Here is an 18,304-nt window from a genome sequence, read left to right as displayed (position 1 = left end):
TTAACTTCTAAGGATTTTATTTAACACAGCAATTGTTCCAAGAATTTTAAAAATACATATGTCACACCAACTGATATCAAAGGATCAAACAATGAGCAACTATTGACTAATTTTGCCAACATTTGCTAAACTTTTTGAAGAAATTCTGCTTACGCAGATCATGGATTGATAGCATCAATCAAAACAATCCGTTCAAATATGAGCAATTTTGATTCCAAAACAAATCTTCAACAAATAAAGTGGCATTTTTCCTGAGACAAAAATAGATAACATGGAAAACGGAAGAAACATGACAGCTTATTTTTAGACCTTGCAAAGGCATTAAATTCAATTTCGCACAAAATCCTCCGTAAAAAAGTGTGTTGCAAACTTTTTGCTCCTTCAATTTATTACATCTTTTTTCGAAAAAAGATCGCAATGTGAGCTAACGTCGGCTGCGCGATGTTTGAAAATTTTTTTGTTTATCATGACGTTAACCCCCTATGCACAGTATTGGGACCCTCAATTTTTCTATAGGCCAACTATTTCGCCCAAAAATTCCGAGGTGACTTTTAATTAACTTTTTGAAGAAATTCTGCTAACGCAGAAGATGGATTGATAACTTCAACCAAAGCAATCTGTTGAATTAAGATCATCTTGCATTCCAAAACAAAAACGTCAACAGATGAAGTTGTATCTTTTACTGAGACAGTAATAGAAAACATGAAAAACGGAAGAAACACTGCAGCTTATTTTGTTTGTTTCAACTTTTTTGCTCCTCAATTTATTTATTACACCTTGTGAGTTAAAATAGGCTCCGCGATGACATTTGTTAATCAAACCCGGGAGATTGCCGAAAAATAGCCGCCGTTGATTCCCATAACCACGATTGAGATTGAAAGAAGAAAATTAGTGAAAAAAATGATTTTTGCACAAACAATTTTAAAATGCGCGGTATTTTGACGTCATTTGGGAGCTGAACATACTCCTTTTTCCTAGTGAGACGACAAAGGGGCTATTATCAATACCAATAAGCATTAGAGACGGTAACAAATAACAAAGTTCAAGTAATGAGCATTTAAAATGGGGCTTTATGGGTTTTGATACTAACACTGTTCATTCTCAATTGCTTTAATGAGCGAGCTTTCTACAAACACTTTTAGCAGAAGGAGAGAAGAGTGAAATTAGCCCAGAGAAGTCAAATAGCTTTCACGCAAAATGTTGACCAAGCTGTGAACTAAGGTAAAGCAAAATATTTTTATTCGACGAAGTAAGAAAACATAGCAGGACAAAATCTGACATACAACTCAAAGAATTTTCATTGACTAAACAAAAAAACCGAGACCTAGAACGGACTATGAGTGAATTGGGAAAACCATTTCAAAAAAAAATCAGATACAAAAAAACAGAAAATCAAAAAATGCCGCATAGCAACAAAAAACCATAGCGAGAAATGGAAACTTGGTTCAAACAAAAAACTAGGTCTAGAATGAACCATGAATGGATTGGGAAAACCATTCAGAAAAAAATCCGATCCATAAAATCGAAAAAACAATAAAAAATCAAAGTGAAATCGCCGCATGTGAACAAAAAACCACTCCCGAGAAAGCGACTTTTTGTTCAAACACCGTCGTCTCATTCTCATTTAAAATTAGAGCGAACAATTTCACGCCGCAGAACCACTCGCTTTTTCGCTCCACTTCCTGTTTCGGCGTGACCAAAATCACTACTCCAATTTGACTTCAAAAATCATGAAAATGTGTGAACAGATCATTAAAAAAAGACAGCGCCCCATTACAATTCAAATTCTTTAAATTATAAAAAAAACAGAGCAGGACAAGTTCTGAAATAAAATTCAAAGAATTGTATTAGTTTATGACCTGGCAATCATTAACTCCGCTTTAAAAGGCAAATGAGAGCTGTTAGTAATGAGACTCAGCGATAAAACAACACCAGAAAAACATAACCGACTAATGTCGGGCGAATTGCTCTCAAACGACCGGCTGGCTTCGTCAGTAGCTAGGCACGGTTTATTGAGGCTAGCTTTATCTTAATTGAAGAGGCGTATGTGAGAGCAAAAAATAAGAGACAAATTAGAGCAAAAAAATTCAGGCCTTCTGATAGCTGATAGGCTATTAATCAGGGCGTAAACCCCAAAGCAGTTTTAGGACCCGAATTTTTTTTTATGTCAACTACTTCGACCAAAAAATCCAAGGAGACTTTGTGCTCGTACAATTTGCAGACGATGCTATTATATTAAGTCCATATGATCCTGAAAAAATGCAAACAATATTAAAAGTATTTTATTCGAGACAGACAGTCAAAAGAACTTCCAATAAAGTGCGTTTCTTCTGCCACAAATGTGGTCCACAAAAATCTTCAAAAGCTGGGTGGGAGGTAAATTGGATGACAGATTTCTCAGACATTTACTCACTTGATGCCTTTGTTAGGGTGATATGGTTCTCTATCGCAAACTAAGAGTCCCTCCCATGTGTTTATATTGTCACCAGGATTCGTTACTTTTCTGAAGAAATAATCTTTGTTATTGGACTGAGCTTGAACATCAGCCAGTTCTTTCCCCAGGCGCTTTGCTGACGTCATAGCACCTGAAAAATTTTTCGGATGCTGATTACATTCTTATGGACTTCTATTCAACGGGAATTTTGTGTAATAAACAGTGCTACCTTTTTGTTAAACTTATTAAGCAGTTTCATAAAAAATGTTGGCTATACGCAAAGGATGAACTCTAAATGGGTTTTTCCCATTATTGCCCCCCCCCCATCATGTAACAAATACCATATTGGGGGCAATAATTTCGTGGGGGGGGGGGGGGTGGTGCTATAATGGGAAACACCCCTCGAAATTACCCCGCTTGCGAGCAAGGTACGCATAACAACGGCACTGCGCTGATTTTTCAAAAAAAACTTGTGCATGAAAAAGACATTCATTTGTTGAGATAACACTTGATTCCATTTGAGGTCGCAACTCATATTTAGTTGATAACTTAATCAAAGCTGACAGGAAATTAGAATTTCTCCATCAAAACCATTGACTCATCAATTTAGGAAACACTGGACTCATTCACTGGCCTGCGCAGTAATGCATACTGCATTCATTGAAGGAGAAACTTAATAATGCACTCAATGAGATTTTGACTATCTAGTTGACTCCTTTTGCCCACGATATGGCAGACTAAGAGTATCTGTGTTTCGCTTAAACTTTCCGGCTTAAATTGATGAGGTCAATTAAAAGAAAGCCCCTAAAATCATTTAAGTTGTGGATCAGTTCTGTTTTGTCCCCCAGTTTTGTTTGCTTATATCTAGGCCAACGTGCTATTTTTCACAGTAACGTGCTATATAACAAATATAATGCGTAACTGGGGCGGTCGCGTAAAAACACAGGGGGTGGAAACAGAATAGATCCGAAGTTGGCATACTTTGCGGAGATCGACTCTGGACTTTAGGAGACCAAAAATGTTTCTCACTACTCTACTAAAGAACGGTTCGTGGTGACCCGGATGAGTATTTAAAATTTGCAAATTCATTACACAACAACCTGCAATTTACCTTAGAAAAAATGAACATGGATGGGGGTTTGGCTTTTCTTGACATTAACGTAAATGTGAGCAGCAAAAATAATATCACCTGTCATTGGTATCAAAAACCAACTGACACTGGAATAATACTGAATTTTCGCAGCTGTGCACCGCTTCAACATAAGAAAAATGTGATTCAAGGGACGGTTCACAGGGTTTTTAATGCAACCTCTAATTGGTTGGCCTTCGATCAGGCTCTTGAAAAGAACAAATCTTGCTGGACCAAAAATCAATATCCAGAGGAATGGTCTTCAAAAATTGTGAATCAGACTCTAGAAAAAATAATAAGTGGCGGTAAAGACCAATTAAGAACAACACCAAAAGAGCATCAAAAAAGCAAGACTAAATCTAATGATAAGCCAACTATTTTTCTACAATACAGAGGCAACCTCACTCAAAACTTCGCAAGCAAATTGAAGAAACTATGCGAATTGCAAGTAGTTTTTACAACGCGAAAATTAAGATCGTGCCTCCCCACCCTGAAATCATCCTTTGATAGAGATCTGAAATCCCACGTGGTATATGAAATTAAATGTAATGGATGCGGATCCATCTATGTTGGGCAAACAAGCCGGCATGTTACCACAAGGATAACAGAACATCAAAAGAAGGATTCACAGGTGGGTCAACATCTAGTTGAATGTCGTGGCGCCACGAATGACATTGAATGGAGAATTCTGGACGCCTGTCGGTCAGTAGAAAAACTAATGATCATCGAAGCTATATATATCAGCAAGCTGAAGCCGGCACTAAACACACGCGACGAATATAGGGGGAGGGAACTCACGCTAAAATATTAGTTCAAATCATAATTTTGACTAAATGTGAATGCATAGGGCAAAAAACATTTTGTGCATGACAAAACGAAATTTGCAAAACCTCCACAAGAGGGATACTTATGGTTAGGGCAAATTCGGAATAACCCTAAAAATACAAGAACATGGACAAAATCGAAAACTCCGGAATAGGAATGTTTTTAAGTAAATTGATAACAGATGTAAATATGTGTTGTAAATAGGCTAAATATTGTATATAAGGAAAAATTTTCGATTGAATTTTTTAGAATGTTTCCTAGAATTGTTTTAATTGTCATCTCAGACAAATGTAACTACATATTCATTTTATCTTTTAACAATTTGTAAAACAGTTTTAACCTGACGATGAACGTAAAGTTCGAAAACGTTTGTTTTAAGTATTGGAAGTAATTTTAATTTGACAAATTGGTTTCTTTTACATCTACTAAAGAAGGATACCGAACTAAAAAATTGCAAGATGAGTGCATCTTTGATCAAACAACAATAAAACTCTTGCAATTATTAGAATATTCCTTTATACGACCCAGAAATTTAATTAGTTAGTTATTAAATTCAGATTATTAAAATGATTACGCGGGGCAGTCATGGTGGCCCCCAGTCTCATTGATTTCTGGAAAAGCTTATCACGAGGATATATCAATTATCTCTAACGATATCTTTGGGTGGACCCACTGTAAGGACGTCCTACCTCGACACTGTAGTCAACACCCTTCCTCAACCAGCTTAGTTCCACTCAATTTATATTATATCATTTCTATCTTTCACCTCTCTATCCGTATGATCAAAAGAGTTGCGGCAAGTTCCCTTTATCCTTCCACCAAGAAGTTAAAACCATCAGAACAAGAGAAACTTTCTGACATTGTTAACTCTTTCCCTGGCCTCAACCTAGACCCAAACACATCAAACTATTGTTACGATTATCTTACGTTAGCTACTTTGAGAAACCGAAACATTATTCTTTGGCACGATCTCCTGAATAAAACTTTAACCTCTCATCCCAGGAATAAAAACACCCCTCAAACGGTTGACGAATTGATCAAAACTTTGAAGACTATTCCCAACTTCTTTTGTGTTGTCACCTGCCAACGCCAAGGAGCGCCTTATATCTTTGACAAACTTGTAAAGGCTCTAAAGTGTTACGTAATCGACGTGACAAAGCACATCATTTGTGCCTCCGAACAAACCGACGAGTTGGTATTAGCAGAATACCGAGAGCTCCATCAACACCCAGACGTGGAACTGCGAAGCCTGGCATCAGTACATCAAGCGAATCTTCAAGACACGTGGTACGAAGCGACGATCGGCTGGTGAACGGTAAGCCAAACGAAGAAAACTCTAGATCAGGTAGGCGTGCTTATTGAGTCTTTGGCTCTGAGCCCCTACTAGTTCTTATTCATTTGAAAAACTGTTAACCTTCTAAGACGTGTTTATTGTGTCTCTGGCTCTGAGCCCCTGGAAGATGTCTAAACACAATACCCGCCATCGAATGAAGTTATTCTCCGATTGTTGCTCTACATGTCCCGAGAAAATTTCGAAATATGAAAGCTCTTTTGACTGCTTCTTTTGTGGACGTCGAATGCACCTAATAGAGAACTGCAGAGGCCTAAGTGAAACGGCAATGAAAGGAGTCTTGGCCCTAACTAAAAATGCCCTACTGCTTTGTAACGCTTGCGTTGAACGTCAAGAAAAGATTGCCGATGCGCTTCAAGAGCATGCGACGGTAAAAGAGCACCAGGAACCAAATGAAAAACCTTGAGAGCGAAACGACTGACCTCAAGAAAGCTGTCTCTGAGATCAAGTCGATCCTCACAAGCAAGCCCCCAATAGAAGCAGTCCCCACTGTTGTACAAACTCCAAAACCTGAAGCGCCACCGAAACCTGTTGAAGAGATTGACGGCATACGAATCCGTGGAATCCCTGAATCAAACGAAAAAGAAGCTAGACTACGTCAGGAACATGATCTTGCCCAAGTTCAGAAGTTACTGGCGCACGTCGAGGTCAATGCAGATATTGGAGATGTGATACGGCTGGGGCGGCACGAGGAAAGCAAAACTAGAACAATACTTTTGAAGATTCCGAATGCCTATCAACGACGAATGATTTTACTTTTTGCAAGAAAACTGAAAACTTTTGGCGAACCTGTGTTTTTGAGTCGACAACTAACAACGGAAGAAGCTGGTTGTGATAAACAAGTTTTAATGCGAAGACGTGAACCTATCAATGATGGCACCGAACCAAAGAATCTTTGAGTTCATGACGGAAATTTGTTCATCCGGCAAGGCACAAAATGGATCAAGGAGAAAACACCCGAAGTCCACGGGCCCTTTTGATTAACCACCTTCATCAACATTCTTATCTACAATGCCTGAAGTATATTCGAATATGACCGACGAACCTCTTTCTCCAAAGCCATGACAGCACCGAATCATTACCAAATCATTTGCATTACAGAAACGTGGCTGACTGAAAGTGCCAAAGACAGTGCAACTTTCCTCGCCAACTTAACAATACACCGAAAAGACCGACCAAGTGCAAAGGGGGCTAAAAAACACGATGGTGTAATCATAGCTGTTGCTCGAAACATTCCAATTTAAGAAATTGTCTCAAGCTTCAAAGAATGTGTTGTTATCCGGTTGCTGATGAAGAAACCTATCATAATTTGCTGTCTTCACAGTGCGCCGCGCAACAGTCATTACACATGGTCGGTTGCTGACTTCGCACAACACTTGACCTTTCTGAGGTCCAAGCAATATGAATATGGAGCTGTCAGTTCATACATTGCTGGGGATAAACATCTGACCTGTACCCACTGGCCTCGACTTCGTCCGACGAGCAGGTAATACTGAACGAGCTCTGCGACTTAAACTTTCAACAACTAATTCGATCTCAAGATGGAAAGTTGTTGGACATCTTCCTATGCAACAAACCCCAGAGTGTTTCAAGCATTGTTCATGACCATCATTTTAGAAGCATATTCAGAATCGATCATATGCCGCTTCACGCCAAGGTCTTCTTTGCTATCAAGCTATCACACACACAACCGCCAAAACCAAGGCAGAAGCTAGCTCGACTTTGGAGCCTTTGCATATAAGAAAGCTAATTGGAACGAGATAAACGAGTTTATTGCTCAGCATCTTTTTCCTCCTTACTGTCTGAGCAACGTAGACTTGATGTTAGATCTTTGGTACCAATGGCTTCATGAAATCTTCCAAGATTTCTTACCTATCATCACAAAACACGGATCTGAACTCGCTCCCTGGGTCAGTCATAGATCGTCTCACCTTATCAAAAAATTAAATACCCTTCAACTAAAGCAGCGACGGAAACCAACGCCCACAACTGAACTCAAAATCAAGCATGTGCAAACGAATCTTGCTCTAGCACTTCAACACGACCAACAAGAGCATGAATTTTGACTCCTCCAAGATGGCAAGTTTACTGACATACAACTCTATTTCAAGTCTGTCACCAAGTCAAGTTCTGTGCCCGCCGAAATCTTCCTGAATCACCGATCAGCTACTACTGACGTCGTTAAAGCCGAACTGTTTAACGACTACTTGTAGATGCCTTGCCTTACAGAGTCAAAACAGACAACAAGAACATTGTAATTCAGTTGAGCCACGTCTACTTCAACACCGAAGAAATCCAGAGCTCACTGCTGCAACTTGATGTAAACAAAGCCAAAAGACCAGAGAGGATAGGGAATGCGCTCTTAAAAAACCTACACAACTCATTGCCAAAATCGCTGTGTCTACTTTTCAATTTAATAGCTTGCAAAGCTCATTTTCCAACCAAATGAAAAGTAGCTGAAATTGTACCAATCTAGAAAGAAGGTGACAAACAGGACGCCTCTAACTATAGACCAATCCGTCTGCAGTGTCGAAATTGCTAGAAACGCTCATCTTCAACAAACAGATTTCAGCAGTCCACCCAACCTTAAATCCCGCACAGCATGGTTTTCGGCCTAAACGATCGACCACAACAAATCTAATAGAGTACTTGCATGAGATCTTCAGCTGCCTGGACTCCAACCCTTCCTACCTCACGATCATTTGTATCAATTTCCAGAAAACATTCGACAAAGTCTCTCACGATCTACTTTTAGACAAACTATCTGCGCTGAGCATCGGAGGAAACCGCCTATGTCGGCTTCGAAGCTATCCGACAAATCGGAAACAGACACTGCGAATAAATAGTACAACCTCAAAAAAACTTGATGTCTCCAGCGGCGTCCCCAAAGGTTCCATTCTAGGCCCGCTGCTCTTCTTAGTCTTCATGAACAGTTTGCCGTCCTGTGTTATGTCAAAGGCTTTTTGCTATGCGGATGATTACAAAATTGTAGGGAACAATCCAGTGACGCTCAACATAGACGTCAAAAACCAGTGGAGGTGGTCCGAGGATAATCTGATGTCAATGAACTTGACAAAAAGCAAGCTGCTGTGTATTAAGGGCTCCTCTAACCAAATATCTCTGCCCAATTATACCTTAAAAGCAACTCAATTGACTAGAGATTTGGGCCTCTTTGTTACTGAATCTTTAAACTGGACACTACACGCGAAGAAAAGAACCGAAAAAGCCTTGAATGCATTCCTTCTGCTGAATGCAAGGCAAATTTTTCAACCAGGAAAAATGCATATGTCTGCTACGTCGTGCCAATTGTCAGCTATGGCGCGGCCTTGTGGAAACCATCAAATGGCGATTTAACTTTACTTGAAAGTGTTCAACGAAAAGCAATGTCCTGGATTTTCAAGACCAGCAACAGCGTCCTCTCATACAAAGAAAAACTTCACAAAATCAACATCTTGCCACTGTCTCTATATCAAGAACTTCATGTCGTGTTATTATTTGCAAAAATTTTACCGGGAAAAGTTGATATAGATTGGCAAAGCCATGTCACTCTCGCTGAGGTGGGAAACCAGAGAGCCCAGGTTAAAAGAAACTTTATCTGTAAGCAAACGCGGTTGCAGAAGAGTGAGTCAGATTTTTGGTACCGAGCCTGTCATCTTGCAAATCTGTTCAATGATTATTTCAAATATGATATCCTCCTTGATCGAGAGCACAAAAGAAAACTCCTGGAACTCTACAATCGGTTCTTCATATCCCGCTACAAAGAATCAGAACATTGCATTTGGCGTCTCTTGTGTGGCTGCAATTACTGTAAGGACTTGAAGAAACTCATCTTTACGTAAAGACCAATAATATTTGAACAACTCAATAACCGCGTCTCATGCGAACCCGTGGATTACTTTATCCTAAATCCTTTGTCATTATTATTATTATTATTAATATTGTTATTGTTATTATAATTATTATCATTATTATTATTATTACTTTTATTATTATTATTTTTATTGTTATTATTATTATTATTATTATTATTATTTTTAAAAATATTATTATTATTATTTTTATTATTATTATTATTATTATTATTATTATTATTCTTGTTATTATTGTTATTATTAATATTATTATTATTATTATTATTATTATTATTATTATTATTATTAGTATAATTATTATTATTATTATTATTATAATTATTATTATTATTATTATTATCATTATTATTATTATTCGATCGGTATGAGCTTTTATTGAAAACAGAAAATAAAATCTGTGGAACAATTCTGCAGCGTCCTAATAAAGTAAGTCGATTTTTTTGCATCAAGTAAATTAAAATTATAACCATACGGTTAAAACTACTTGAAGCAAAAACTACTTCAAATCATTCAAACAAAATAAAGTAATAAATATCAACAAATTTCTTAAAGAATCACATTGTAAAATTTTATTCCGATTGTTTTCTTCCTAAAAATAAAAAAATAACTTTTGAAAGCTCCTACGTTACTATTCAAAGGAATTTTTTCATGTTGTGAGAGCAAGAAATCATTCAACGTTTTCTAAAAAACTTTTCCATTTTTGCCAACCGAAGGCACTGTGGTAACTTATTCTATTTTTGTACGCTTTTACGAACAGTCGAAATCATTCCAAAGCTGGTTTTGGCATTCTGTCTAGTTTTGAATTGCTTTGTTAGGGTAATTTGATGACGATTCAGATACCGGTGAAAATTTTCAGACTTTTCTGGCCTGTCTATATCATAATGAAATTTGATTAGCGACATTTTTGCTATTATTAGCTGAACCTTTACATTTTTTTCACTCGGACTGATATTCTGTTTAATGAATTTCCATTGTTACTTACTTGTTGGTATTTTTTGAAATAAATTCATGCCAAAATCGTTGTTTGCCTCCCTTAATCTCCTATTAACCAAGTTTCTTAATTGCTTAAATTTTTTGTTCGTCTCGCTGTCAGAACATTTTTTCCATTTATTGAACAAAAAAGTGTTTTTGGGCAATCGAATGTTTCAATTCTTTTGTTAACCAGGGCTTAGAATTCTTAAAATGTTCTCCCCTGATTTTGTCAACAAATTTCTCAACAATTTTATCAACAATATCGATGAATGAATCAAACTTATCGTTGCCATTCTGACATTGGTACACTCTCCACCATTCAGCAAGGGCCAAAATCTCTGTTAAACTTAGAACCTGAGAAAAGTCAAAAATTTCTTATCGTCATTATGTTGTCACTCTCAGATTTCAATGAGAGGTTTGATCCAAAGATAACAAGAGAATGGTCGGAGGTTAAAAGGATTGTTGTGACATTGTAGGCAATTATCTGATCTTTCGAAATGAAACAGTGATCAATAAGTGTTAATGTTTTATGAGTACATCTGGTGGCATCCCTTAAGTTAACAGTGTCTAATCCTGATTTTGACGCAAAAATTACTAGTTTACTTTTTTTGTCTTGTTTAGATAATTCAAGTTGTAATCTCCCATCAAAATAACGTTATCTGTAACGCTATATGCCCCCGATAGTTCGGTAATTAACTGATCAAGAAAGTACTCCCCAAGATGTTTGTTTGGTCAATAAGAAACGTTAACAAGTAATTTTTCAGTCAGTGGGTCAGTTATTTCAACCCAAATGGATTCAAAAAATGTCTCATCAACCATTTCATTGCTTGAGTTAAAACTGGCTGAAAAATTTTTCGGAGCAAAAACACCTACTCCTCTGCTCTTTGAAGCCTCTGTTTTGTCTGATCTGCATTTCCCAAAAAAAATATGCGATGCTGTTAAAAATTTACAATCAGTGTCCAACCAGGTTTCAGTTACAGCGACAAACGTAATGATGGGTGCTTTTTGCAGAAAGTTTTGAAAACTCTTCAAACTTGTTTTTCAGTCTTTGAATTTTAATAAGGAAAAAAATGGCGAATGATTTGATCCTCTGTTTTTTAAGTAACTTGAAGACTCAATCAAATTTTCCAGTTGATGCCCTGGGTTCAACTCGATGTCACCTGACAGCATGAGACGTACAAACGATCAAAAAAACTAAGAGTTTAGGATGAAAACAAAAATGTTTGAATAAACTGTTTTAAAAAAATAACAAACATTAGGTTTGTTGCAGTAATATTTTTAAAATTCTCCTTTGAGTTTCAGTAAAACTATTATTTTGAAAATTGTGAAGATGGGGCAATTCACATGAAGACATCTTCACTAAAAGTTTGACCGATAACAATACTTAACGAGAATTGCTACTCAATACAGCACCAGACCGTGCATTAAGTACAGAAGTAAACATGGCGCTGAATTAGAGAGAGCAGCAACGAATATCATCGAATAATCCAACTAATTTGAAGTATAGCAGCCGCACGTTCTTAATTTATATCATGTGTAGTAAAAAAAAATAATTGAAATTCTCCAATGCATAACAAAAGTTTTGCAAAAGATCTTACAAAATTAAAAATATAGCACCGAAGTGGACCTTCAAGAGCCAAGGGGTTGTGCTTGGAGCAAACAGAAAAAAATATAACTCAATAATAAAAATGGATTACATGAATAATCTGTGAAAAACATTTTTTTTCAATAATTTTTGTAATCATTATAAGGTCTTAATTTTTTAAGTGCAAATTCAGATAAACTAACATTAAGGGGCTGTATTGCTTTTCGTTCCAACAAAAATTGTACAGAACCCGGTGTCTGTACGTGAGTTTTTTTGAGCATTATTTAGCTTCATAAAGCTTAGGTACTTTAACTTTACCGGCTGTGTTCGATCATGTAAAACAAAACGAATTTTTTTAAAATCAATTTCAGTGACTTTGCTAGTCTGAACATTGATCAAAGTGTACTCTAGCATATGTAAATTTCGCATATGGATAACACGTTACTTTTAGAAAAAAACTCATTTGCTCTCATCGGCTTTTATAATTAGTTCTTCGTATAGAAAAAATTTTTTTTGAAATAAATATAATCGATTCATTTCGTGAGATGCATTCATACACTGACAATTCAAAAGACATGATAGGCTGCATATAGGTTTTATGAAAAAACGAGCAAAAATTGATATATGACAAGCTGTCTCAATCGCTTAAGATCAAAAAAATGAGGCGAAATCTTTTTGCAACTTCTTCTTTATGACAACCAAATTTGAATTCACGATAAAAAAACAGGTTTTTTACACATTCAGTTTCATATAGCGTTTTACTGCTCCAAAAGACATCGAGACTAATATTAATAAAAATTATAAGTTGTATCTCATGAATTCAATCACAACTTATTTTCCGCAACACCATGTTGAAATTTGATTGAGCAAATCATTCAAAGCATAATTATTTACCAAGTTGGATTTATAGAGAAAATTTGTGTCATCTGCGAATATATACGGATCTAATTGCTCGAAATAGAGAGGCAAATTATTTATAAAAAGAACAAATAACAGTAGTCCTCAAACAGAACCCTGTGGTACACCAAACTAGAAGGTTTAGAATGATCAATAGTTTCAATTTGAATTAGGACGACAGTTGTAGAGCGTTTGGGTTGGAAACCAAACTGCTTTTCGTATAAACTTTTCTATTCATTAGAAAGTTATAGAGACTTTGCGTCTTCCAAAGTTTTTCTCAACAGCAGGAAATACAACTATGGGTCGTTGATTCTGAACTTTCCCTTTTGATCTGGTTTTGTACATTGGACTAATTTTGCATTTTCAAGCAGCTAGTTAAAACACTTATGTGAACAATAGACTGTCTAGAAATGAGAAATTCTCTATAGAAACAATCGAAAAGATAATTAGATTTTGAGTAATTTGTTGGACTTAAATTAAATTTATTTATTCTTGTTTCCATCGAGCTATGAAATTTCTTACCAAAAGAAAACAAAATTTTATTAAAACAATCAGCGGCGTGGTGATCATTTTCAATGGTAAATCCATTTTCATTTTGAATGAAAATTTTGAACAATTTTTGTTACTATTTCCGCTAATTGGTCCTAAATTTTGATAAACCGATCGCTTACAGTATAAAAGGTTTTCGAGTTTTTCACTAAGATACTGTTTTTTTACCTAAGCGAGGAATTTTGTTGACTGTTTTCTAAGCATTACATATTTTGTACATGTTTCAGATTTCGCACGCTTGACTAAGTTTTTGACGCACGGTTCCTTTTCTGGTACAGTTCTTCGGTAACGACTTGAAGCACGGTAACAACTTCTGTGTACACATCTCCGTTTTGTTCCTAAACGACTCATAAAATTCGTATTTCAAACCTCCTACCGTATTTACTCCAATGCATCAGCTTGAAAAGCATCCGCCGAGGTTTGCAATAATGTTTATTTCGAAATTTCGGAAACTTCTGCAACTTGTTTAGCTGAGCAGAACCCGGTGATAAGGCTGAGTCAAGAAGTTTCTAGGGTTTTTCATCGGAAGCAAAACTCGTTTCCTTATAACACATCGATTGTCCTTATCCGCATCGTGCACTCCATAGATGAATACTTCCAACATCAATGTCTTTTTCCCTCGAGTCTGACTTTTTCTCCGATTTGGGAGGCATTGTTGGTTGATATTTCTTTTTTCACGGTTTCAAAAATATGAATCAAGACATCCTCTGAAACTATTCAATAAGTTTAGCACACACTTTGTTTATTTGGTCGTGATACTTTGTCGAAATACAAATACGAATTTTAATTAATAAATAGGTTATGCACGCTAAATTATCAAATAAATTACGAATCGTTAGAGTGGTTAGTTAAGATAGAGTGGATTGGTGTTCAATGGATGAAAAAAGTCCTTACTTTGGTCAGTACCAATTACTGGTTCTATGCCTGTGGTAAATCAACCAAGCCAGAAATGATTCGTCAGTTTTTTTTATATAGCTCTGAGGCTCAACTTTATCTAAACAAATGTCTAATTTTTTTTTTACGAGTGTCCACCATGTGTCAGCCATGAATCAGTTAGAAAGTTAGTTTTCAAAACAAATTTTTGACCTTCCATTCCGAAATTTTTACTATTTTTTTTTTACATATGTGTGACATGGCTGCCAAACAAAGCAAGCTCTTAGCATCGGAAAAAGTTCAAAAGCTGTCCTCTTGGTGGATTCTCGTGCCCAACATCGGCTACTACAAAATTAATCCAACTGACGCCATCGAAACCTGTTGAAGAGATTGACGGCAAACGAATCCGTGGAATCCCTGAATCAAACGAAAAAGAAGCTAGACTACGTCAGGAACATGATCTTGCCCAAGTTCAGAAGTTACTGGCGCACGTCGAGGTCAATGCAGATATTGGAGATGTGATACGGCTGGGGCGGCACGAGGAAAGCAAAACTAGAACAATACTTTTGAAGATTCCGAATGCCTATCAACGACGAATGATTTTACTTTTTGCAAGAAAACTGAAAACTTTTGGCGAACCTGTGTTTTTGAGTCGACAACTAACAACGGAAGAAGCTGGTTGTGATAAACAAGTTTTAATGCGAAGACGTGAACCTATCAATGATGGCACCGAACCAAAGAATCTTTGAGTTCATGACGGAAATTTGTTCATCCGGCAAGGCACAAAATGGATCAAGGAGAAAACACCCGAAGTCCACGGGCCCTTTTGATTAACCACCTTCATCAACATTCTTATCTACAATGCCTGAAGTATATTCGAATATGACCGACGAACCTCTTTCTCCAAAGCCATGACAGCACCGAATCATTACCAAATCATTTGCATTACAGAAACGTGGCTGACTGAAAGTGCCAAAGACAGTGCAACTTTCCTCGCCAACTTAACAATACACCGAAAAGACCGACCAAGTGCAAAGGGGGCTAAAAAACACGATGGTGTAATCATAGCTGTTGCTCGAAACATTCCAATTTAAGAAATTGTCTCAAGCTTCAAAGAATGTGTTGTTATCCGGTTGCTGATGAAGAAACCTATCATAATTTGCTGTCTTCACAGTGCGCCGCGCAACAGTCATTACACATGGTCGGTTGCTGACTTAGCACAACACTTGACCTTTCTGAGGTCCAAGCAATATGAATATGGAGCTGTCAGTTCATACATTGCTGGGGATATAAATCTGACCTGTACCCACTGGCCTTCGATGACCTCGACTTCGTCCGACGAGCAGGTAATACTGAACGAGCTCTGCGACTTAAACTTTCAACAACTAATTCGATCTCAAGATGGAGGGTTGTATGACATTTTCCTATGCAACAAACCCCAGACCGTTTCAAGCATTGTTCATGACCATCATTTTAGAAGCATATTCAGAAGCGATCATATGCCGCTTCACGCCAAGCTCTTCTTTGCTATCAAGCTATCAAACACACAACCGCCAAAACCAAGGCAGAAGCTAGCTCGACTTTGGAGCCTTTGCATATAAGAAAGCTAATTAGAACGAGATAAACGAGTTTATTGCTCAGCATCTTTTTCCTCCTTACTGTCTGAGCAACGTAGACTTGATGTTAGATCTTTGGTACCAATGGCTTCATGAAATCTTCCAAGATTTCTTACCTATCGTCACAAAACACAGATCTGAACTCGCTCCCTGGGTCAGTCATGGATCGTTTCACCTTATCAAAAAATTAAATACCCTTCAACTAAAGCAGCAACGGAAACCAACGCCCCCAACTAAACTCAAAATCAAGCATGTGCAAACAAATCTTGCTCTAGCACTTCAACACGACCAACAAGAGCATGAATTTCAACTCCTCCAAGATGGCAAGTTTACTGACATACAACTCTATTTCAAGTCTGTCACCAAGTCAAGTTCTGTGCCCGCCGAAATCTTCCTGAATCACCGATCAGCTACTACTGACGTCGCTAAAGACAACCTGTTTAACGACTACTTGTAGATGCCTTGCCTTACAGAGTCAAAACAGACAACAAGAACATTGTAATTCAGTTGAGCCACGTCTACTTCAACACCGAAGAAATCCAGAGCTCACTGCTGCAACTTGATGTAAACAAAGCCAAAAGACCAGAGAGGATAGGGAATGCGCTCTTAAAAAACCTACACAACTCATTGCCAAAATCGCTGTGTCTACTTTTCAATTTAATAGCTTGCAAAGCTCATTTTCCAACCAAATGAAAAGTAGCTGAAATTGTACCAATCTAGAAAGAAGGTGACAAACAGGACGCCTCTAACTATAGACCAATCCGCCTTCGGTCTGCAGTGTCGAAATTGCTAGAAACGCTCATCTTCAACAAACAGATTTCAGCAGTCCACCCAACCTTATATCCCGCACAGCATGGTTTTCGGCCTAAACGATCGACCACAACAAATCTAATAGAGTACTTGCATGAGATCGTCAGCTGCCTGGACTCCAACCCTTCCTACCTTACGATCATTTGTATCAATTTCCAGAAAGCATTCGACAAAGTCTCTCACGATCTACTTTTAGACAAACTATCTGCGCTGAGCATCGGAGGAAACCGCCTATGTCGGCTTCGAAGCTATCCGACAAATCGGAAACAGACACTGCGAATAAATAGTACAACCTCAAAAGTACTTGATGTCTCCAGCGGCGTCCCCAAAGGTTCCATTCTAGGCCCGCTGCTCTTGCTAGTCTTCATGCAGTTTGCCGTCCTGTGTTATGTCAAAGGCTTTTGGCTATGCGGATGATTACAAAATTGTAGGGAACAATCCAGTGACGCTCAACATAGATGTCAGAAACCAGTGGAGGTGGTGCGAGGATAATCTGATGTCAATGAACCTGACAAAAAGCAAGCTGCTGTGTATTAAGGGCTCCTCTACCCAAATATCTCTGCCCAATTATACCTTAAAAGCAACTCAATTGACTTGAGATTTGGGCCTCTTTGTTACTGAATCTTTAAATTGGACACTACACGCGAAGAAAAGAACCGAAAAAGCCTTGAATGCATTCCTTCTGCTGAATACAAGGCAAATTTTTCAACCAGGAAAAATGCATATGTCTGCTACGTCGTGCCAATTGTCAGCTATGGCGCGGCCTTGTGGAAACCATCAAATGGCGATTTAACTTTACTTGAAAGTGTTCAACGAAAAACATTGTCCTGGATTTTCAAGACCAGCAACAGCGTCCTCTCATACAAAGAAAAACTTCACAAAATCAACATCTTGCCACTGTCTCTATATCAAGAACTTCATGTCGTGTTTTTATTTGCAAAACTTTTATCGGGAAAAGTTGATATAGATTGGCAAAGCCATGTCACTCTTGCTGAGGTGGGAACCCGGAGAGCCCAGTTTAAAAGAAATTTTATCTGTAAGCAAACGCGGTTGCAGAAGAGTGAGTCAGATTTTTGGTACCGAGCCTGTCATCTTGCAAATCTGTTCAATGATTATTTCAAACATGATATCCTCCTTGATCGAGAGCACAAAAGCAAACTCCTGGAACTCTACAATCGGTTCTTCATATCCCGCTACAAAGAATCAGAACATTGCATTTGGCGTCTCTTGTGTGGCTGCAATTACTGTAAGGAATTGAAGAAACTCATCTTTACGTAAATACCAATAATATTTCAACAACTCAAAAACCGCGTTTCATGCGAACCCGTGGATTACTTTATCCAAAATCCTTTGTTATTATTATTATTATTTTTATTTTTATTATTGTTATT

The 18,304-nt window shown here is 37.5% G+C and overlaps 1 protein-coding gene across 2 annotated transcripts in view; it reads right to left on the bottom strand.

Moving 5' to 3' along the window:
• Positions 1-18,304, bottom strand: part of LOC142334656 (ubiquitin-conjugating enzyme E2-18 kDa-like) — a 174,383-nt gene that overhangs the window by 2,570 nt on the left and 153,509 nt on the right. For both annotated transcript variants that reach the window (XM_075382865.1, XM_075382866.1), the window contains exon 2: positions 2,414-2,587. In XM_075382865.1, coding sequence (XP_075238980.1) covers positions 2,414-2,580 — 167 coding nt within the window. In that variant the 5' untranslated portion in view covers positions 2,581-2,587. The remainder of the gene's footprint in view (positions 1-2,413; positions 2,588-18,304) is intronic.

Source organism: Convolutriloba macropyga, chromosome 2, assembly GCF_964194025.1.
Source record: "Convolutriloba macropyga chromosome 2, txConMacr16.3, whole genome shotgun sequence".
Lineage (NCBI taxonomy): Eukaryota > Metazoa > Xenacoelomorpha > Acoela > Convolutidae > Convolutriloba > Convolutriloba macropyga.
The sequence above is the reverse complement of the archived record's forward strand: the minus strand, read 5'-3'. Positions and strand labels throughout refer to the sequence as shown.